General features: G+C 54.5%; 1 protein-coding gene across 1 annotated transcript in view; it reads left to right on the top strand.

Moving 5' to 3' along the window:
* PTK7 (protein tyrosine kinase 7 (inactive)) overlaps positions 1-19,346 on the top strand; it is a 37,745-nt gene extending 18,399 nt beyond the window's left edge. Inside the window, exons 2-20 of the mRNA XM_050893761.1 lie at positions 5,461-5,754; positions 6,293-6,395; positions 6,851-7,041; positions 7,760-7,907; positions 8,927-9,057; positions 9,330-9,596; positions 9,824-9,957; positions 10,377-10,512; positions 10,643-10,762; positions 10,931-11,080; positions 11,353-11,503; positions 11,842-11,969; positions 12,266-12,469; positions 16,516-16,671; positions 16,855-17,087; positions 17,679-17,759; positions 17,840-17,991; positions 18,069-18,247; positions 18,468-19,346. Of these exons, the coding sequence (XP_050749718.1) occupies positions 5,461-5,754; positions 6,293-6,395; positions 6,851-7,041; positions 7,760-7,907; positions 8,927-9,057; positions 9,330-9,596; positions 9,824-9,957; positions 10,377-10,512; positions 10,643-10,762; positions 10,931-11,080; positions 11,353-11,503; positions 11,842-11,969; positions 12,266-12,469; positions 16,516-16,671; positions 16,855-17,087; positions 17,679-17,759; positions 17,840-17,991; positions 18,069-18,247; positions 18,468-18,628 (3,119 nt within the window). The 3' untranslated portion in view covers positions 18,629-19,346. The remainder of the gene's footprint in view (positions 1-5,460; positions 5,755-6,292; positions 6,396-6,850; positions 7,042-7,759; positions 7,908-8,926; positions 9,058-9,329; positions 9,597-9,823; positions 9,958-10,376; positions 10,513-10,642; positions 10,763-10,930; positions 11,081-11,352; positions 11,504-11,841; positions 11,970-12,265; positions 12,470-16,515; positions 16,672-16,854; positions 17,088-17,678; positions 17,760-17,839; positions 17,992-18,068; positions 18,248-18,467) is intronic.
* The last annotated feature ends 2,952 nt before the right edge of the window (positions 19,347-22,298 follow it).

Here is a 22,298-nt window from a genome sequence, read left to right as displayed (position 1 = left end):
CAAGCTGCAGAAGCTTTCCAAACCAGAAAACCTTAAACTTGCACAAAGCCCTCTCCCAAATCCCATTCCTATGTTTTTAATTCCTTGTTCGGTTGCAAGCAGCTTTGGGATTATTCATATCCTTGCATCAGCTGTGGTGTCTCAAGAGGTTGGTAACCTAGGCTCTTTTGGGTACAAAGTGAAATGGATCCTTTCCTTTTCCCTTTCTGTCCTCTGTCCAGAGCTCTTTTAGCTCGGTGAGGAAGTGCCCAGGAGCTGGGCACTGGGCATACCTGGGGGTGGGTGGCTTGGGGTTGAGCGTGAATCTCCCATGGGGCTGGGGATGTGGAGCACTGCAGTGTGCTTCCGGCTCTACTGGCACCACAGCCATGGCAAATGCCTGCCGAGGCTAACCATTGCCTGCTGAGATCTGTGCCAGCTTGCTTTCCTCCACAACTGTTGCTCGGTGCAAGTGCCCTGTGCAGGCAGGGGGCTGCCATGCTGTGGCACGCGCCGCTGCCAGCCAACTTGCCTGTTGCTTCCCTAGCATGGCTGTAGGTGAGATGGCTGTGGAGACAGCAGGGATCAGGGGCTGTGCAGCAGCTGAAGGCCTTGTGGTTGAGGCCGCATTCCCAAGCGATGTCGTTAGGGAAGGAGACAATGATTTTTGGATTGCTTCAAGATGTAGGCAACTCGGCCTGTCAGGCGGGGCAGGAGATGTGCTGCCTGGTCTCCCCAGCTTGCAAGTTGCTCGTCAGCACCCATATGGGGTTGGGCTACTAATTTTGAGCAGGTGGATACCTCTGCATGAAGGATGCTGTGTTCCTGTGTTCAGGTCTTTGCTGTAAGTATGCTCTCAGAGCCGGGATGTGATCTGAGCATCCTCTTCTCTCCATCCTTGTGCATCCTGCTGGTGCCTGTCCCCTCCTTGCAGATGATTTGCTCTGTGGTGTGTGGGAATGATACCCTGGGGACCTGTAGGTACCAGTGTGACTTCCCTACACAATTCACTTAACCTTCATCTATTACCTCAACAGGAGGGTTTTGCATTTCAATTAAATATACTTTGGGTAAAACACCACTGGGTGTTTTCACGTGTGCTGCATTTCAAATGTGTGTGTTTAGTCTTGCTGAAGCTTTCCTGCAAAATTTTTTGTAGCCACAGTTGAAATTATTTTAGGCCAGAAACATGTGTTGAAGGTTTCTTTTTCTCCCAGCCAGGGGTGGCTTGTGTCACATACAAATGCAGAGAGCGAGTGTTTGCCAGCGCACACATTTGGGACTGCTGCTTGGTGTTGGCTTTGCGGGACTGTGGCTGGCCCAGCTGTGTTACTAGGGGAGAGCTCTGCACTGGCTTGGGCTTGCTAAGCTGACTTCCAACAAACTTGGTGTTGCTGGGTATTTTTTGGGGTGGCTCTCACTAAGGGAAGAGAAAGAGTCATTTTGCTTCTTTCAGCAGCTCCTAGCAATGCCCCCCAGCCCAGATTAGCTCATGAAACCACAGCAGAAACATGCTGTTGTGAAGGTGTCCAGTCAGACTGAGCAGGGGTCGCCTTTGCTCTCCACCAGGTGCTGGAAGAGCTCTCTCATCTGCCAGCTCGGGCAGTTCTGGCAGCCTCCAGTGGGTAAGCCATGCATGACCATGGCTCTGCCACACAGTGGTGCTGGGAGGTCCTCTAGCTGGGTGAGTGGAACAAGCAGAGGCATTTTGTTCTTCATTCAGTACAGGTGGTGATGTCTGTTGGCTTTATACAGGTTTTACCCAAACTCTGGCATAATGGCATCCCACACAGATAGCCCTCTGCTTGGACAGCTTTCTTGAGCCTCTGTCCCAAAAGCCCAGATGAGGTGGAGGGGATGCGTGAATCCTGCTGACTGCAGCTGTTTCCTGGACCAGGGCTGTACAGCTTTTACGGGCAAGTGCAGCACTTCCCATCTCCGAACACTAGGCCCTGGTACTCTGGATTTAGAGTACTGTGAAAAGCTGTGTCCAGCTCTGGGCTTCTGATGTCTTCCACTCCAAAACATCTGGACCACATCTAGCTGCTACCGGTCTTTCCTTGCAGCCCAGATCTCATATATGGTTGGGACAGTGGTTTGCAGCATGTGCAGCCAGTCCATCCATGGCACCTTGGATGCTATTGTCCAAACAAAACACAAGTTTATGGCTCTTACTGCGCTTTAACACTTATTTATCCCAGTTTGCTTTGGCACTTGTGCTCATGAGACATTCATCACGGGAATCTCGCTTGAACTGAAATGGTTGTCCTTCCATCCTGGGGAAATGGACACATAAATAGTTTCTCCTGTTTTACCAAGGAGCTGGATCCCAGTGTTTCGTGACACCTTGTAAAATCCCTGCTTCCCATGTGGAGCTTGTGCCAAGCCTTCATCGTGTACCCTGTCCACAGAGCCATGTCCTCTTGCCTGGACATGGGGGATGCTGAGGCAGCAGGATGCATGTGATGAGGCTGCTGAAGCTCTCAGCTGACCAGCGCTGAGTGAAATGCAATTGTGCTGGCAGTGATGGGGTGAAAGCAGTTCTGCTGCTGTTTAGTGTTATACTGCTAATGCTGACAATTTAATGCTAGAAGCACACCTAATTTAAAATATCATGTCTTAATACCCTAATGGCCTACACCTTCAGGGAGGTTCTTCATCACTAACTCCAGCAGTAGCATGACTAGTAGACTGTGAAAGGTTTTGGGATGCCGAGAGCCCAAGAGGAGAATGGATCCATCTCCTTCATGAGCTCTCCTAATGCACACTGCTGCCTTGCATGTGTTTTGTACCATACAGGTATGGTTTGATGGACACGTGCCTTGGTGCGCTGAAGCATATCTGTGGAAAAGGACAGACCGAGCTCTTGTAGGTTCAAACCTGAGTGGATTTGACTGTTCTGTTCCCCTTTGCTCCTGTCTGTCTGTCCCAGCAGCCTGTTTTGACATGAGCTCAGCTCCTGATACTCTGGAGATGTTGCGCTATTGAGCACATAGCTGTGTTTCCGTGGGGTCAGGTGGTTGCTACCCTGCTGAGTGCTCTTGGCGAGACAGATCTGATGTGCGGGGAACTAGATGTGTGTACCTATGTAAGAACACATGTTCCCGCACATTGTGTCGCCTTGGGGCATGTGTTCATCTTGTGGTGTTGATGAGACAACTGTCACAGACTGATGGATAGTTCCTACCTTTTGGGGAGGTGCACGGTTCTGATGATGGAAACTTCACTGGACATGCTGACCCTTGGAGCACAGTATGCTGATGGGGCTTAGCTCAATATGAGACCCAGGAGATAGGACTTCGGGCACTGTCTGCAGCTCTGTCATGCAGGCCATGGGTCAGTCTGTGGCTACTCCTGGTGGCCTTAAATGCTGTGAGTGCAGTTGACAAGTGATGTCCACCCAGGAGCTGTGGGACTTAACCTGGCTGGGGACAGTCCCCTCGGTATGTTGCCTGTGCACCAAGGTCAGTGGCACAATAGCATGCTGAAGGTAAAAAGCCAGGCTGCAACGAGGTCCATGTCCTAGACCCTGTGACATGTCGTGCACTGCTGTTCCTGTGACCTCCCAATTCCTTGCTGCCCCCTTCCTGGTGGCTTCTTTGGGGTGACTGAAAATTAGAATTGAACCCACAGTCCCATCTTGCAAAGGCTGCAGGCAGGAAAGAGCTCTGGGCTCTGAACTACTGTGTCCTCTGCCCCACCGTCTTTCGAAACAGGCTTCTGTGGTTTTTGCAATGGGAGGACTTTGTTGCTCTCTCTGTCTGGACTATGGGGAAAGGGTGTTAGCAGACAGGCTGAGGTGCCCGTGCTCCTGGCTGACATGTGCTTGGAGCTGGGAGACTGGAGCCTCATCCTGGGGAGCAGCAGTGCTGGATGAGCGCCTGTATCTGTGCCTCACTGTTGTTGTGAGCGGGAGAGCTCAGGCTAGCTGTGCTGGAAATGTGTGGGTGGCACTGGAGTGCCCAGGAGTGGCTACAGGCAGGAGAGGCTTTGCTTGGTGCTCGTGCTACACAGTGGGCTCCAAAGGCTTTCCAGCATGGAAAGGGCTCTTGAGGCTTTCTGGAATGTGGTGATCTAGATGCCCCCTTCAAAACATCCCCTTCAGGATCCCTTACCCTTAGCTCTGGGTGACTGAGATGTCCTGTCAAGTTGTGTCCCTTTACCAGGCTTTTATACAAACAGCAGGCAGGAGGATGTGGCTGAGCCTCCAAAGAGGAGCCGCCCTTCAGCTGGGCTTGAATCCTGTTCATGTAACTCATCCAGGCAACTGCTTTCTGAAGCCGTTTTCCTTGCAGTGATGGGAATGCACCATTTTTACCACTTTCTTGTTCGCCTTCATGAGAGATTGCTTCTAAGATGCTCGAAATCTGCCTGACTTGGCCCCTTTCCCTGCAGAGCATGGTGCTGGGAACAGAGTGCAACAGCAATCGGGATGTACTGAATTGCCCTTTGTCTGCTTTCCTTTCTGCGGCCAGCTGGTAAGCAGAGCAGAGTGCCTGCATGGCTGGCTGTGGCCAGGCAGCAGCCAGATTTAGGAATATGCTAGCACAGTCCCTTGGCAGCCACATCAAGCAGTGCCTAGGGAAGCACTGGCTGCTCTGTCCCCAGGACCCTGAGCTCTTGGATGGGGGTTAGTGTGTGGAGGAGGATTCTTTGGCTTTCCCACCACTGCAGAGAGATGCTTCCAGCCCTCCAGAGCCTCCCCACGGCCGCTATCAGACCCTGGGGTCAACCATTGAAATTTCTTGTTTCCACTCCTACTTGCAAGTGCGCTGAGTCCCCAGCACAAGCTTGGGGTGTCACTGCTGCATCCTCTTGTGCTGTGCTCCAGCAGCTGTTGTGTTTATTCCCATGGGCAATCCTTGTTCCAGACTGTTTTTTTTCTGGGTAGTTTCTGAGGATGTGAAGGTGAGACGGAGACATGATCCCAAGAAGAGAAGCTTTGAGGAAAGCCTAGAAACAGTCTATGGGTGTTTGTGATCTGGAGCAAACTTGGTGCATGGCTGGGACTTAGGATGCATCCCAAAAAACAGGACAAGAGGAGCTCAAAGAAACATCTGAACTGCCCAGGAAGCTGTTTGCTCTCCAATGTTTTGATGAGTGACTTTCCAGCTCATACACTGCAAGACACCTCTCTGTTTGGGCTGGAAGTGCAGCACTCAGCAGTAGGTCACGGGAGCTCCCTCCCAGCGCCCCTGGCCCCAAGGAATAGAGGACTCTCCTTGGCTTGTGGCAAGCTCAGGCAGCCCTGTCCCAGTGATTGCTGGAGAGACAGCCTTAAAGCGGCTGTGCTGGAATCTGAGCACAGATCTGTCTGAACTCCCCCATTGGGGATTGTTTTTGGCAGATGTGCTTTGGGGTATGTTTCTCCTAATACGGTGGTTTTGGCTGTCTGGAGACCCTTGAGAGCAGTACATGCTTACCTACTCCCTTCTCCCCATCCCCATGCTCTAAACCTGCTCTCCTTTTTCTGTCTTGCAGCTGTGGGGACTCAGGCAGTGATCCTTTTCACCAAGGAGCCATACTCCCAGGACGCCCTGCACGGCCGCAGTGCCATCCTCCGCTGCGAGGTGGAGGAGCCAGCAGCTGTGGAGTTTGAATGGCTGCAGAACGGGCTCCCCGTTCAGGACACGGAGCAGCGCTTTAAGGAAGGCAGCAACCTCCAGTTTGCTGCTGTTGATCGGCACCGGGATGCCGGGGACTTCCAGTGTGTAGCAAGGAACTTGCTCACTGGGGAGGAGGCCCGCACAGCCAATGCATCTTTCAATATCAAGTGTGAGTGTGGGGCAGGTGCACGCCGCAGCCTGGTGCTGCCCACCGTGGACAGGGCAAAGCACCCTCTTGGAAGGGCCTGAGACTGGAAACAGCAGCTTTGCCAGGCTGCTTGTGGGGGTGGTGGTCAGACGGGGATCGGACGGCATGAACTGTGCAAGGAGGATTCGTCTCCAGCTACCATGTCCTTCCTGCCCTCTAGGCCGCTTGTATCTTCTGATGTCCCTAAGGCTGTCAGAGATGCTTTCTCCTGCTGCCTTCCCTATTTGTATATATGAAACGGGGATGTTACTGCACCAAGTGTGTTCTGAGCACTACAGATCCTTTCAGAGCCCCTCTTATCCCTCAGAGAACAGCTACACAGGGCAGTGTGGGGCATTTGCAGGGTGGGTGTCCCTTTACGCCATGCTGGCTTGAGGGCTTATGTGTCTCTAAGCATACTTGTGCCCTTGCTGCCTGCTCTGGTTATTACTGAGTTGGCATCCACCTGGGCTCTCTAGTTTTGGAGAGCCAGCTGTGTTGATATTCTTTGATCCCACAGGGATTGAGACAGGCAGTGTGGTGCTGAAGCAGCCAGCCAGTGTAGCTGAGATCCAGCCCTCCTCCACAGTGGTGCTGCGGTGTCAGATCGACGGCCACCCGCGGTAAGGCTTGTCTCCCAAGGAGTGGACCCTGCCAGGGGTTCCCCTGCACCTTCGCTGCGTGCTCTTCCCCTCTCTGTGTCTTTTTCTCCTCTCTCCTGCGAGGATTCAGTAGAGTCTAGGGAAGGCGAAAGGCGGGATTGAGCCTGTGGCTGAGCACCGGGGGAGAAGGCAAATGGCTTCCTCAGAGCCGCGTAGCGAGGAGCACAGTAAGGACGGGCTGTCACAGTCCAGTCGCTGAGCTGCTTGGTGTGCTGCGGTCACTCTCCGTTGCTTTCCAGTCATGTCCCGTCCACTTGACTGCATGTCTCATGGCTTCGTGTCTGTGTTGGGGCCAGCAGTGGGGATGGAGAAGCAGGGAAATGGGCCATCTCTGGGCTGTCTACTCCGCACACATGCTCTCTGGGGAGCCCTGCTGGTGCCCTGCACCTGGTCACCCTCTTGCCCCTGTCTTGCAGCCCCACATGGCAGTGGTTTCGGGACGGTACCCCACTCCCCGACGGCCGCAGCTCCTATTCTGTCAGCAACAAGGAGCGAACACTGACCCTGCAGAGTGCCAGCCCTGATGACAACGGTCTCTACTACTGCTGTGCCCGCAGTGCCGTCAGCTTTGTCTGCAGCCAGAACAACTTCACACTGAATATCATTGGTGAGCTGTGTCCTGGCTGCTCAGGGCTGGGGGCTCAGCTGTTTTACTGCTCTGCTAACAGCCTGTCCTCTGCTGCAGGGCAGGAGCCAGGCTGCAGGGGAAGTGTCAGACTGGTGTGACTTTCCCTGTGTGAAGCCTCTGGCCAGAGACAGGCCTGACACACCTGGCTGGGTTTGAACCCTACCCTGTCTACAGGTGTTAATTTGCCCCTGCATCTTCCTGGAGCAGGCCTATGCTGTCGTCTCTGGTACTGGAGCACCAGGGTCCTCCCTCCTTCAACAAGATTTGGACCCTGGAGGCTGTAGGTGCTACTGGTTTTGTTAATACCAGTGCCACTGCAGTGCTGCGTGGGTGAGATGCCCCGTTGGCCTTTGGAGGCAAGGCCCAGGGAGGGCAGGAGATGTTGACCTTAGAAAGGTATTTGGAACTGGACAAGGGAATTTGCAGTCCAGTGGCAGGTTTGATCTGTTTGCTAGGAGCCCAGGGTGCTCAGGGCCTTGCTGGAAGCAGAAGGGGCTTTCCCAAGAGCACCTACCACGTGCAGTCCTGGGCTCTGGCTGCGTAACTACAGCTGTGCTGCCATGTTTGCCTCCTTTGGGCCCGCAGTGTGCTTGCAGGGTGCTCCCAGCTCTTTTTTGAGTTTCCCCCAGAGCACTGGTAAAGAGACACCACAGGCTACTCTGCTCTTCTCACCCTCCTGTGGTCTCTGCCATTGCAGATGAGAGCTTTCCTCAGGCAGTGATCGTCCCGCAGGACCTCATCGTGACCAAGAACGAAGAGGCCATGTTTGACTGCCAGTTCGCAGCCGTGCCTCCTCCCACGCAGGAGTGGCTCTTTGAAGACAGCCCCATCACCAACAGATCCAAGTAACAGGGACCCTGGTGATGTAGGCAGGGCTGGGAGGAGAGGGGGCACCGTGTTCCAGAAGCAACAGAGAGAAGCCAAACCCTGGCTGTGCCCAGGGGCAAGCATTCAACTTCAGGCTGGCCATTGGGATTAGTTTCTCAACTTGGGTGGCTTGGGTTTAGCAGGGCCTTGGTACTTGCGCATGGCTTTTATCTGTATAGGGCTCAGCAAGCAGTTTGTCCTCAAATGAGTCTGTGGGGCTGTCAGTCGTAGATGCCCACGCATGATGATCCCCAGAGTTGGGGATGTCTCCCAGCCCCAGATGTCCGCATGTGGTGATTTCATGGAGCCAGGGAGAGCTCAAGCCCCAGATATCCACTTAGGACAATTCCTAGAGTCAGGGACATGTCCCAGTACCAGATGCCCACAGGTGGTGATCCCCAGACTCAGGGACACCTCCCATCCCCCAACATCTGCGCAGCAATCACTGGGCCCATGGCCATCTTGCACCTGCAGATACCAGTGCATGGTGATCCCCAGAGCCAGGAATGTTTCTGAGCCCCAGACACCTATGCATGGGCAGTCCGCAGAGCTGGGGACATCTCCCAGCCCAGGCTGCCTGCGGACGGCGATCCTGGAGCCCAGGAAGTCTCTCAGCCAGACTGTGCAAGGCAAGTGGTGCTATCTGGGTGCCAGATGCCCAGTGGCCTGGCAGCTCCCGGGCGCCACCTTGTGCCCCCTACACACCCCTTTCCTGGCTGTGCCAGCTTTCAGACCTGGCCCAGTTTGGTGATACCTCTTTTGGTGGGAGCCAGCTCTTCTCCAAGAAAGAGACTTCTATTAGCTCATTTCCTCCATGAAGCATGTGTCCCACCATCTCCTTGTTTATGTGTGCTGCTCCCCCCGCACTGGGAAGCTTGACTCAGCACAAAGTCTCCCTCTTGGTTCCACGGGCTTATGTAGGACGTCACGGGGCTGTGGCTCTGGTCCATGTCCTGCAGAGATGCCCACTGACCCCTGCCTCTCCCCACGTGCCCAGGACCACTGTGTTCACCAATGGCTCCCTGCTGATCACCCAGGTGAGGGCTCGCAGCACCGGTATCTATAAGTGCATTGGCCGTGGGCAGAGGGGGAAAGCTCTTGTGCTGAAGGCGACTCTGCGGCTAGCAGGTGAGGTCATGGGGCTGGTGGCAGGGCGGGCAGTGGGTCCCAGAGTTGCAGTGTCACTCTGGAGCTATGTGACAATATAGTGATGGGTTAGTACATGGAGAACTGCTTGGTTTATCTGTGAAATGGCACATCCTTGCTGCCTGGATGAGGGGAGCAAATATAGCTTGTGCACTCTCTCCCTCGGCTGGTGCCTCCCATGGGGATGATGATACTGGTGGGTTAGCTACATGTTCCTGCCCTGTCTGAGCCCTGCTGTCTGTTGCTCCTCTCAGAGATCGAAGAAATGGCACCCTTGTCCCCGAAGGTGTTGACAGCAAACCAGGGGCACCGCGTGGCCTGCACTGCCCCGCGAGGCATACCCACGCCCCAAGTCTGGTGGGAGAGGAACCAGGAACGAGTTCCCACTGCTGGCAGGGTGCACCAAGAGGCAGAGCAGCTCGTTTTCACCAGTATCACTGAGACGGACGCGGGGACCTACACGTGCCATGCTGCCAACAAGGCTGGAGAGAAGAAACAGGAGCTGAGCATCACTGTGGCTAGTAGGCAGCTTTCCGAGAAGGGCTGGGAGCAGAGAAAGGGGCTGGATAGGGGGGTGGGGTGAGCTGGGGCGGGATGGCGTATCACCTTACTGATAAGAGAGAGGCACATCTCTCATGGTTGGGTTGCAAGGCCCCATGGCTGACTGCACACTGCCTGTCTGGTCTGCACTGGTGCTGGCCAGAGGGGTGGTGAGTGGCCCTGTGTAACCCCTTGCCTCCCTGCCCAGCGGTACCCAAGTGGGTGGAGATGCCCAAGGACAGCCAGCTGGAGGAGAGCAAGCCGGGATACCTGCACTGCCTCAGCAAGGCCTCCCTGAAGCCCACCATTACCTGGTACCGCAACGGTGTCTCCATCTCTGAGGTGAGGTGATGGGGCAAGCCCCTGCTGCTCATGGGCACTTCTGCCAGGCACCTGCTCAGCTCCTTCCTCTGCTGCTGCTGTTTCTCACCTTGCTCCTAGGCCCAGCATCCCTGTCACCCCCACTCTGGCCATGTTCCTGGCACCATCTCCATCCTACTGGTGTATGCGTGCACAACTGGCTGTCCTCAGCCACTTGGCTGGCAGCCAGCCCTGTACTTTTGGGGCAGTGACAAGAGAGATGTCCCTCAGAGAGATGTCACTGCAGCTTGTCTCAGTTTTCCATGTGGGTCTCAGCAGGGCTATGTCTGTCTGAGGCATGGTGTGGGCATGTGGAGCATCAGGAGTGCCACAAGCAAAGCCTGAGCCCAGGGCTGGTGACAGTGTCATTTCTGCCCCACTCCCTCCCTCCCTCTGGGCAGGACTCACGGTTTGAGATCTCTGAGAATGGGACACTGCGCATCAACAACGTGGAGGTATATGATGGGACCATGTACAAGTGCGTGAGCAGCACGCCAGCAGGCAGCATCGAGGGATACGCACGGGTGCACGTGCTAGGTATGCTGACAAGCACTCCACATCCTCCTCTTGTGGGGAGCTCTTTTGCCTGGCAGGGTGCAGGCATGATACCCCAGCTCCAGTGCCTCCTGTGGCTAGGGGGGCCTAACAGCACATCTGTCTCTTGCAGAGAAGCTGAAGTTCACCCCACCACCCCAGCCACTGCAGTGCATGGAGTTTGATAAGGAGGTTACAGTGTCCTGCTCAGCCACTGGTCGGGAAAAACCCACCATCCAGTGGACTAAAACAGGTAAGGGGGACTTGGATACGATATGTCTGTTTCTGACATGGGGCCCCTGGAACTTTGCGTTGGCCCACCTCCAACATGGGCGAAGCAGCGGTGCTGCGGCTGCATGGGAAGCCACCATGTGGCACAGCGCTTCATGCATGACTGCTGCATCCCTCTTGCATCCTGCAGATGGGAGCAGCCTGCCATCCCATGTCAGCCACAATGCTGGCATCCTGTCCTTCCACAAGGTGAGCAGGAGCGACTCAGGGAACTACACGTGCATCGCCTCCAACAGCCCACAGGGCGAGATCCGTGCCACCGTGCAGCTTGTGGTAGCAGGTGAGGGCTCTACAGCAGGCAGGTGGGTTTCCTGCTGTGCTGGCCTTGCAGTAGGTTTGCCTGGGTGGCACCCAATTGACATGCCCCTGCAGAGGGAGAAATGTCTGGCCTGACCCCGAGCTCTGCCCCGTGGCACTTGAGTGTCTGGTTTGTCAGTGCTTTGCATACAGAGTGAGAGGGCATGGGCCACTGTGCCAGTGCTGGCCCTGCTCCTTTGTGGGAGCACCATTCCCAGGAGCTGACAGCATTTGTGTCGGTCTCTCTGCCTTCAGTTTACGTCACCTTCAAGCTAGAGCCAGAGCCCACGACGGTGTACCAGGGGCACACAGCCATGTTCCAGTGCCAGGCAGAGGGGGACCCCGTGCCGCACATCCAGTGGAAAGGGAAGGACAAAATTTTGGATCCGAGCAAGCTCCTGCCCAGGTACACAGCCTTCATTCCAAACTGAAATATGACGCAGCATGGCACTCCCTGTGCCTACCCAGCATGCGGGTTCCCAGCTTGCGGGGCACACAGTCAGTTGTCTCCATGTCCCAGGGCCTGGACTCTCCTGGCCCCAGGGTTACCCTTTCTGCCACAGCCTGCCAAGCTGCAGTTGAGCTGCAACCATTTGTTCTTGAGCATTGCACAGCCTGTCGTTCAAGATGATTGCAGTGGGGATATGGGGCTGAGACTGAGGCATCCTGGGGAGATGGGGCTGCAGGTGCCCCAAGCCCGCCTCTGCCCTCTGGTGCTTGCAAAGGGCTCTATGTGGTTGGCAGGATTCAGATCATGCCCAATGGCTCCCTGGTGATTTACGACGTCACCACCGAGGATTCTGGAAAATACACCTGTATCGCCGGCAACAGCTGCAACATCAAGCACCGTGAGGCCTTCCTATACGTTGTAGGTAAGGGAGGTACCCAATGTCAGGACATGGCCTCCTGGTATCCCCAGCAGCTCTAGGCCCTGCTTCTGGCCCCACTGGTGGGTGCTGCATGTCAGGTCATGCCTGCTGGGGAGTCACGGCAGCGTCCCTATCGGGATGCAGTGCAGTGTGCTGTGGGCTTTGCCTAGTGTTCTGTGGCTGGGTGAGGCAGTGGCCACAGCAGCAGGAGGGCTTTTCTCATTCCTCCAGCACATTCCTGAGCAGGATTTGGGAAATCCCTCTGCACCCTCATGGGTTCGGTGCTCTCTGCCCCACAGACAAGCCGGCAGCGGAAGAGGATGAGGGACCTGGCAGCCACACACCCTACAAGATGATCCAGACCATTGGGCTTTCAGTGGGGGCAGCTGTTGCCTACATTATTATCGTGCTGGGGCTGATGTTCTACTGTAAGAAGCGGAGAAAAGCCAAGAGGCTGAAGAAGCACCCGGAGTGCGAGGAGCCTGAAATGGAGTGTCTGAATGGTGAGACTGGCACCCCTGGGGGTGGGGGCTTCACAGCTGGCCTCTTACCCCTGGGCTGGAGGGGCTGAGGGGCAGGGAGCTCCCAGGGAACAGGGGACTCCTCCTTACCCTTGGAGTCTCTTGCTGTCGGTTTTGGCTATGGCTGGTGGCAGAGACCTGTTGCCAGGTGAGAAATAGGCAAGTTAGTGTGAAACCTGCATCCCAGTCCCACGTGGTGGCCATCGCTGTCTGCTGAGTTATTTATCACTCCTGCTTTCCAGCACCCATACATGGCATCACATACGCCCTTTGCCAAGGGGAGGGGAGTATCCCTATTGCAACGTAATGAAATAGTACTACTCTGCCAGCCTGTTCAAATCACAGTTCAGCAGCTCCTGGTGCTGGAGGGAAGACTTTTCACTGAACAGCCTTGAACTCTGCTGTGAACTCACCCTGTTATCTCTGAAACCCATATAAGCTTTGAGCATCTACAGCATCCTCCAACAAGGACTTCTGGAGCATAAAGGTTATCTAAAAACTATCTCTTTGCTTTTCAAGCTTGTCACCTATCAGCTCTGCACTGGAACACACAGCTCTTCTGTATGTCTGATTGTTCCTGCGAGTGCCTTTTCTGGCTGCACTATCACCTTTCTGAGATGGGGAGCCCCAGACAGGACTTGGTGCATCCAGCTTTGCAGAGTGACACAGCTGTGCTGTGCCCTGTTTCCAGCTGTGCCACTGGCTTCAGTTCCCTGTCCACAGAGCTCACTCTGGAGAGACAGCAGGCAGCTCAGGGCTGAGCCCACCACTGTGGATGGGACATTGAGGTTGCTTTCCCCAGGCCTCACATTGTATCTCGGGCTGCACCTCCCAGTTCTCAGTGACCCTCTGCAGCTGGCCACAGCTGGCCTGTACCTTTGCTGCTAGCTAAGTTGGCGGCTTTGGCAAACAGCTGCCAGCAGCGCCCCTTCCATGTTGGCAGCATGTTGTACTACCCTAGTTCCTACCTTCTGTGCGTCCATTGGAGGATGTTCTTTCCTGTCTTGTGGCAGCTGAGCTGCTTTTTAACAGCTGTTTCCATGAGACCCTGCAAAATCTCTGCAAATAGACTAAACTGGATCCCCATTGTGCATGAGCTACATGACTCCTTCAGTGAATTCAAGAGATCTCTGGGGCATCATTTTCATTTCCAAAAGCTGTTTCAGCTCTTTCTCCTGATGTCATGTTGTCCTTGCATCACTGATACCAGTGAGGACTTGTAAGTGATGGGATGCGGTTGAGTTTGGTGCCCTTATAATTCCCTGGATCTCCCCCCACACCACTGTAAATACAGACATCGTGCTTCCCCCTCCCAGTTCTCCAGCACGCAGCCACGTCCTGATTGTGTGGGGGTTGCTGTGAGGTCCTGGCAAAACATCACCACTGGGTTTGTCTCCTGTTTTTCCCCTTGTATTGGTACTTTGAACAGAGCCAAACCTCCAGAGGAGAAGTCTGGCTGTGGGGAACCACCTGGGAGCAAGGATGCAGGAGCATCTCTGCAGCTTTATGCTTTGCTGCTGTCACCACTTTGAGCTCTTCCTGTGGACAAGTTGCAGGCAGCTCACCTGCGCCAACAGGTTCTGGCCAGCATCCTCTTCCTGGGAAAGGATTTGTTTTAATCTTTTTTGAGGTAGTCTCAGTTTTTTATTTTGGCCTATCTTCATTATATTTTTCTTTTTATTCTGCCAGAGTTTGCCTCTTCTTATCCCCTTCATTTGGAACCAGTTTAGCTGTCAGATGCATCCTCACTGCTACAAGCAGACCCAGCTGCCCAGATGTCTACACTCCTGTTTGGTACTTCCATAGCCTCTCTGGAAAAGTGGTTTGTGTTTGCTGTCAGCTCCAGTGGAGTCACCCCCTTCACCATGGTCTTCAAAGATTTGGCTGTTTTCCTCCTTTTGATGTAGTCCCTCTTTAGCTGGGTAACCTGGAGTATCTCAGCACCTACCTGATGACAAGTACTCCCTGGCTGGCCACCAGTTGACTTTTCCAGTGCCCTCAGGATCCAGACAGATTTGACCTTCCTATGGATTTGCAGTGGATCCTTCCTATGGATTTCCTATGGATCAATGCACTCCTAACAAGTCAGTCACCTTCCAAGGTCACATCCTTGGTGTGCCACATCCTCTGTAACAAGGGTGCTTGCTCTCAGTGTTCCTCTGTCTGACTGTGCTGCTTTTTGGGTGAATAAAGACATAGCATTTGGGGAGGTTAACAGCTGTGGAGACTAAGGGGAGCATTTGATTTCTGTGTTGGCACATGCTAATTTCTCCAGGGCAGCATGGCTGTGTCTCTTTCTCCAGGAGATGCTCAGGTGTTGCAAGCAGGTGGGCAAAGCAGGCAGCTCCTCTACACTTGGTTCCCCTCTGGACTGCTGGATACATAAATTAAACTTCCTGGTCATTTCTGCGGTCCCTTTGTTATCGACTGTCTTGTCAAAGCTCTGTGAAACATGGGGATGTCTGTTCTCAAAAGTGTTTGTTGTTGCTGCCCGCTGGTGCTGTCTCTCAGTGGCAGTGTACTCACTCTGCAGCCTTTGGTATTTTCTTGGCACAGTTGCAGTGGTTGTCTTGTATTATCCTCTTGGCTTCAAGCTTGTAGTCTTGAGACATTATCAGTCATGAGTGCAGACAGCACAGGGTCAAACAGTCTTGCTAATAATTAGCATAAAAACAGGGAGAGTGTAAGTAGCATCAAGCTTTGATTTATAGGGTAGATGGTGTTTTTTCACTATGGTCTTCTGCAAATGTTACTCCAGCATGTGGGAGAGGACAGCTGTCAGTAGCCATGGCTCTTAAGTCAACATATCTCAGTCTTCACAGCTCCAAGCCTACTTGTGACAAAACCACGGTCCCTGTCATCGTGGCTAGACTTGCTCAGGATGTGCTGGTGAGCTGGTATCTCTCTTGTACGCATGCATTGTAAGCGTGCGTGTACACACGCTGCTGTACAATACCCCTTGATGGAAATTATGGGCAGTGGGATGCCTGTTGGAGTTACCTCATGTTGAGTCAAGTCTTAATTTTGTGATTAAATCCTTTTGCATGGCCAGGTGTTTCCTTAATGCTTGCTCCCGGACTAGCTGAAATGGAGTGTGCACAGTAACGCAGGGTGATGCTGCACATGTGCCAGCCACCTTAGCTCGGTGCTGTGCCCCACTTTACATTCAAACTCCTACCTTCAGCTTATGGGAAATACCGCTTCCTAGCGCCAAGTCTGATCCAAGCAGTAAATGCATTCAAAATCAAGGTGTGCTATCTATACAGCTATCTATACAGTCTTTCCTCTACAAGCTGCCTGTAAAATGAAGGGTTCTCTCCTTTCTTAAGGCAATAATCTTTTGTCCTGTTCATTGGCTTCTGTTTGTGCCAGGGAAATTTCTAATGGAGTTCCTGAGCAGAAAGCTTGCTGGGGTTGATTGCAAGGACAGTGCTTCCTAGCACTGCTTTAACCCAGGTAGTAAAGGAAACTCCAGGCTGATCTGGTCTGACAGGTTCAAGATTACCAAGGACAGGAGCATTGCTGCCTTGCTGGGAATTGAGCAGGACCAGGAGGGTCAGGTGGCAGCAGCCGATGCTAGATAGACTTGAGAGTCTCTTGGGCATCAAGAGACTGTGGTTATAGTGAGCAGGGTCCTCTCTGGTCTATCTCTGCCTCCCACATCCAATCTCCTGTTGCTGTTCTGCAGAGTTTTGTCAATGGCAGTTTGGACGTAGCCACCCCTTTGGGATGACTGAGTGGCATGGGATGGACAAGGCCAGATGGGGCTGGATGGCTCTGGGACCAAAGCCATTGCTCAGCATCTGATTTCAAGCGTGGCTGCAGGGCTACCAGAGATGGGGCCAGATGTGAGCCCAGAGGGAACAACTGTGTGGAGGCCACTCTTGCCTGGGGCTAGACAGCAGGCTGGGGTGGTTGGAGCCAGTTTTGGGTGCTTCGAGTGTCAGCCCCAGAAGGGGCTGATCCCCAGCGTGACATTCTCTGCACAGCCTGGCAGGATGCTGAAGCTGTTTGTGTTTCCCTTGCAGGTGGTGCTTTGCTGCAGAATGGGCAGATGACAGCAGAGATCCAGGAAGAATTGGCCTTGACCAACCTGGGCAGTAGCTCTGGGGCCAGCAAGCGTCACAGTGCTGCCGACAAGATGCACTTTCCACGTTCCAACCTGCAGTCAATCACAACCCTGGGTATGCTGGGCCACCCTGGCCCTGACCCCACTCCAGCAGGAAACCTGTGGCTGAAACCCCAGCATGTCCTAGCCGGAAAACTGGATGGGCTGGGGTACAGAGGGGCCTGCAGCTGCTGGGCTGTCAAATACATATGCTGTCCTAATGTATGCTGTCTTCCCATGTGCTGCTCTACACTTCCAGGCAGGGGGGAGTTTGGCGAAGTGTTCCTGGCCAAGGCAAAAGGTGCAGAGGACGGTGAGGGTGAAGCACTGGTCCTGGTGAAGAGCCTGCAGACAAGGGATGAGCAGCTGCAGCTGGACTTCCGGCGAGAGGCAGAGATGTTTGGCAAGCTGAACCACTCCAACGTGGTACGGCTACTGGGGCTGTGCCGCGAGGCAGAGCCACACTACATGGTCCTGGAGTATGTGGACTTGGTAAGGGCCCTGCCAGCAGTGCCTGCAGTGCGGAGGAGGAGGGGTCGACAACGGGCATGGGGCCTGCAAGTGTGACATGGTCCAGGCTGGCAGCACAGGGCAAGCGAGATGTAGGGAGACCAGGCTGAGCTTACCACTGTTCCCAATGTGTGGAGGAGTCTCAAGGGGAATGGGGGTCTCCTGCAAGACCTGGAGGTGACTTTGCCCTCTTCCACATCCTCCTGATTTCTGGTTTATGTCCAGGACTCAGCGGAGTAAGTTAAGCTGTGGGACTCCATGCTGCAGAATGGCTGCAAATGCTAAGGGCTGCTATGGGGAGCCTGGAGTTCATGGGAGAGAAATCAATTTGGGGCATGAAAAACCTCCTGGAAACATCAGGCCTGCTTGCCCTGATCTTAGCTGGTTGAGGCCCAGAAGTGAGATACTGGCTTGCCCTACAGGGCAGGGACTGGGAGGACAGGCGGGGACTGTGGCCCAGGAGATGAGGATCCGTGGGCCTCCCAGTGGGCTTGCCACATCTGGGCACTGCAGGGACCGATGCGGCTGGCGGTATGGAGAGGTGCTCCCTCTGAGTTGCTGTCTGTCTCCTAGGGGGACCTGAAGCAGTTCCTGAGGATCTCCAAGAGCAAAGATGAGTCTCTGAAGCCACAGCCCCTCACTACCAAACATAAGGTGATAGTGCAGCTTTGGAAGTGCTGTGGGGCTTGAGACCCTGAGGAGGGCAGCCAGTCCTGACATCTCTCTGGGGTCAGGTGTCTCTCTGCACACAGGTGGCCCTGGGCATGGAGCATCTCTCCAACGGCAGGTTCGTGCACCGGGACTTGGCAGCCAGGAACTGCCTGGTCAGTGCCCAGCGGCAGGTCAAGGTCTCATCCCTGAGCCTTAGCAAGGATGTGTACAACAGGTCAGCTGGGAGCCTGGCAGGGGAATGGGAGGGGATGGGATGGCACCAGTCTCATTGCCTGCCTGTCCTGCCTGCAGTGAGTACTACCACTTCCGCCAGGCCTGGATCCCACTGCGCTGGATGCCACCTGAAGCTGTGCTGGAGGACGAGTTCTCCACTAAGTCAGACGTGTGGTCCTTTGGGGTGCTCATGTGGGAGGTCTTCATGCATGGGGAGATGCCCTACACCCCACTGGCAGATGATGAGGTCCTAGCAGGTAGGTGGAGTACCTTGTGCTGTCCCTGGCATTGTAGCCTACTTCCTTTTCTTGTGGTAGAGGGGGCCAGCTGGGCTGTGTGACATCCCCCCTCTTGATACGGTGCTGGTCTGGCTGGGGAGGCTGTTCCAGCCCATGTGGAGAGATGCTGCCCTCCTTGCACCCCGTGGAGAGGATCACACCTCTCCCAATGGCCCTTTGGACTTCGTTTTCACACCAGGTCTGCAGTCTGGAAAGACGAAGCTCCCGCACCCCGAGGGCTGCCCTTCCCGCCTCGCCAAGCTGATGCAGCGCTGCTGGGCCCCCAGCCCTAAGGATCGACCCTCCTTCAGCGAGCTCGCCACTGCCCTTGGGGACAGCCCAGCTGACAGCAAAGCCTGAGCATTCCAGCCCTTGCTGGGGAAGGACGTGGAGGGGTGGACAGGGGCCTGTAGGTGCCTGGGGAGCCCCTGGCACTCCTGTGGCCCCCTGCTGAGCTAGACCCCGATGCGCCAGCGAGCAGCTCGGCACCAGCAGCTGCTGGACTCAAAGCACAAGCCAGTGTACCCCAGTCCCCCCCACCCCTCTCCTCCACAGGTCCCAAAAGACAGCCTTTGCTGCCTCTTGCTCTCCGCCTGCCCAGCCCAGCACCCTTGGGCTGCTGGCATGGATGGAGCACAGCTCCCCCTCACCCGGCGAGAGCTGGGCTCTAGCACCAGGCTCTCTGTCCCCGCTCACCACATGCATATCTGCTGGCCTGGCCCAGCCTCTCTCTCCGTCCATCTGTGCTAGGCATGCCTGCCTCCCCCGCACCTCATGGGTACAGGCCAGCCAGCAGGAACACAAGTGCCTGGCGTATGAAGGAGCTCACTACCTTTCCCAACTACCCTGTGCCTTTTTTTGTACGATGACTCTGGGCAGCGCCCTCTCTCCCTCTTTCTCTTCCAGAGCGCTGACTCCTCCCTACCATAGTATTTCTGTTACTGGAATGCAGCCTAGAGTGGGTTAGTTTGTTTGCTTGAGCGGAGGGTACCACAGCCAAGAAGGGTTGGGTTTTGTTGGGTTTTTATGTGCTGCTCTCAATAAAGAAGGCTTTTTTTTGTTTGTTTGGTCTTTGTAAGATGCTGCTGTCAGATGGCTGTTTTCCTCCACATGGTTCCTGGGAAGGGTTGGGGGCTGGTTCCTCAGGCATCTGTCTCCTGTGTTTAACCCTTTTGCCCCCTTCCCAGCTGGATCTGAGATGTCGTTCCCAGCCTGTCATGCTATAAGGGAGCACTTTGCCTCAGCGCTTATTGTCTCTCGGAGCAGTCATAGGTTGCCCTTGAGGAGGGAGGAGAAAATGTCCCTCGGACTCCCTGCAAGCAGCTGCTTTACAGACATGTTGACAGGCTTCCCCGGCCAGTTCAGGTAGCCAAGGTTTCATAGCAACTTTTCTCCTTTGTAATTGGGTTTGTGCACCTACCCCTGTGGCCTGGGGCAGCTTTGCAGCCAGCACTGGGTTGTGTTTTTGCATGCGAGATTTCAGCGGCTGCTTCTTACACAACTGAGGAGCTAGCAGGGCCAGGCCTGGATGGGGATCCTGGGGGGACTCCTGCTGTCACATGTGGACTGCAGCCCTCTCCCCTGTGCCAATGGCCCTGAGCAATGGTAGGGTCCTGGCAGTCTCTTGGGGAAGGAGGGGTGGGCAGATGATATACAAGAAGCCCCAGTCCGCACAGCATGAACATGAGCCAAGCCAGCACGGGGTAGGCCTTTTCCCTTGGAGCCAGAGTGGGATGCTGGGTTTGGCCAAGCTGCAGACCAGCAGTTTTGCTTGCTGCACAGCTCTGGGTTGGGGGGTTACAGAGAAAGATCTGAGCTCTTCCAGGAGGCCTACTGGGGCTGGACTTGAAGCAATGGACACAAGCTGTACAAGGGAAATTCATATTGGTAAAAATGCTTCCCCCCAAGAGCGGTAAAGGTCTGAGGCAGTCCCAGAGAAGCTGTGGGATCTCCATCGTCAGAGATACTCAGCCCTGGGCCAGATAAGCCCTGAACAACCCAATCTAGTTGGCTCTGCTTTAAGCAGGGATGGACCAAAAATGTCCAGGATCTTCCCACCTCTGCTACTCAGAGAGGCTATGGAGATGCTGGAGGGTGAAGAGGGCTCATTTCTTGGAATGTGCTAGCTGGCTCTGAGCTCAGATTTGGTCCAGGGCTTGGGAATGGGGTCATCTGGGCCTGTCTGGGTGCAAGCAAGTTTGCTAGCTATAGAGCAGAGTTATCACAAGTGTTTGTTCCTTTCCCAACACTTGTGATGTGTATTGCAGCTGGGAGCTGTGGAGTCTCCCCAAGCCAAGGCCTCTTGGTGAGCTAAGGTGGCTGTGGCTGGCTGTTGGGCCCCTCTCTCCTCCCTAGACATGGTGCTCCTTTGCATAGTGGGCTTGGCAGCAGGTTATCACCACCCTGAACCCTTGCTGCCTCCATGACCCTTCCCTAGGTGGCCTGGCCACAGCCTAGGGCTGGTGGCATTGTGCACACTGGGAAGAGCTGTTATGGGCAGAGGTCTCGGGATGTGCCTTCTCTCTCCCTTGCAGCTCCATATCCCTCTTGTCGCTCCTTCCAGTCCTTCCCAGTGTGTACACAACCCTTTTGAAGCGTGCAAGTGCCGTAGCAGTGCTGCATGCATGCTCTCCAACTTACAAGTGACCTCTCACATGCATTTGCTGTTGTTTGATGTTCTTTTGTTCCATCTCTCCCATCCATCCCGTTCCTGTGGACTCTCCTGCCTGCTGCACTACATCTCAGGCAGGATGGCTGCACGCTGTGGGCTGATTCCTGCGGCCAAGTCACTAATGAATGTGTCTTGTCTTGCCTGTGCATCCCTGTGGTATTCTTTACCTCTAGAGCACATCTTGCCCCAGAAATATACCCAGCTGGTTCTGCAACTGCTTACTTGGGCACTTGTGGATAGATCACATCGGAGCCTGTGACTCGATCCTTCTAGCTGGACTAGCATTCCTATGCTGCAGCATCTCATCTCATCCCTCAGCAGGGGTTACCTACTCCATCCTGATCATGCGTGCTCTTCCTCAGAGGCTGTCTGGGAGGTGAGGGGCAGGTAAGGGCAGTTGCACAGCATCAGCTGACAGACAGGTCAGCAAGTGACCTTGAGTCTCTGCCCCAGGCGAAGGCCATCTGCATATTGGATACAATGAATGATCCCTTGTCCTCCCACCTTGCTGCCACATGTTGGACGTGACAGGCAGAGTAGCAGGGCTATTGCTGTGCTTGCTCAAAATGCTCCTGGGTGGGCTGGATGAGGAGCCAGGCACCATCGCTTGTGGTGGCCTAGCCAAGCAGCATCTCTCTGATGCCATGGCTAGAGAATAGAGATGCCAAGGACTTACGGGGTGACATCCTTGCTCTGCCAGCTTCATGCATGCAGGTATCTCTGTGTACTGGGAGGGAACAACATGGCTGCAGTGGGCTGGTTCTGTGAGCAGTGTCAGGATGGGGTGCTCCGCTTTATCCCAACACATCCTGGGGACTCGACTGCCTGTTTACCATGCAGTCAAGACCTGGTGGCTACAGGGAAGCACCCAAATGGAAAGGCACCAAAGCTAGGACAAACTCCAGACCCAAAGGGTGCCGAAAGACGGGGGTTGGGAATGTGTATTTTTGGGAGTGATGTCATGAAAAAGTTCTGTATCCTTGGGGACAGATGTTGGCCAAACTAATTGGAAACAGCGAGCTGAGCAAATATAGTCCTAGCTAAATGTGGAGGAGGAGAGCAGGAAATCAGAGCCCCTGCAGGAGAATGAGAGGACTTGGGCAGTTGACAGAGGTGGGATCCAACTGCCTCAGCCCAAATTGAAGGAACATCTTAAAAACAAAACTTGGGAAAGGAAGACAACCTGTGGTATCCGGGGCCAGAAAGAACAGCACGGCTCCATCAGAGCAAAGGTCCACCTTGTGGGCCACCAGCTGTGGCCAAAACTGAACATTTACAGAACAGTGTAAGAGTACAGCAAGCAGGTATGCACTGTCCCAGCTAACAACTCCCTAAAGCATAAGGACCTCCAAACCAGGT

This window comes from Gymnogyps californianus, chromosome 3 (assembly GCF_018139145.2).
Source record: "Gymnogyps californianus isolate 813 chromosome 3, ASM1813914v2, whole genome shotgun sequence".
NCBI classification, from domain to species: Eukaryota; Metazoa; Chordata; class Aves; order Accipitriformes; family Cathartidae; genus Gymnogyps; species Gymnogyps californianus.
This window is presented reverse-complemented; position numbering and strand designations above follow the sequence as displayed.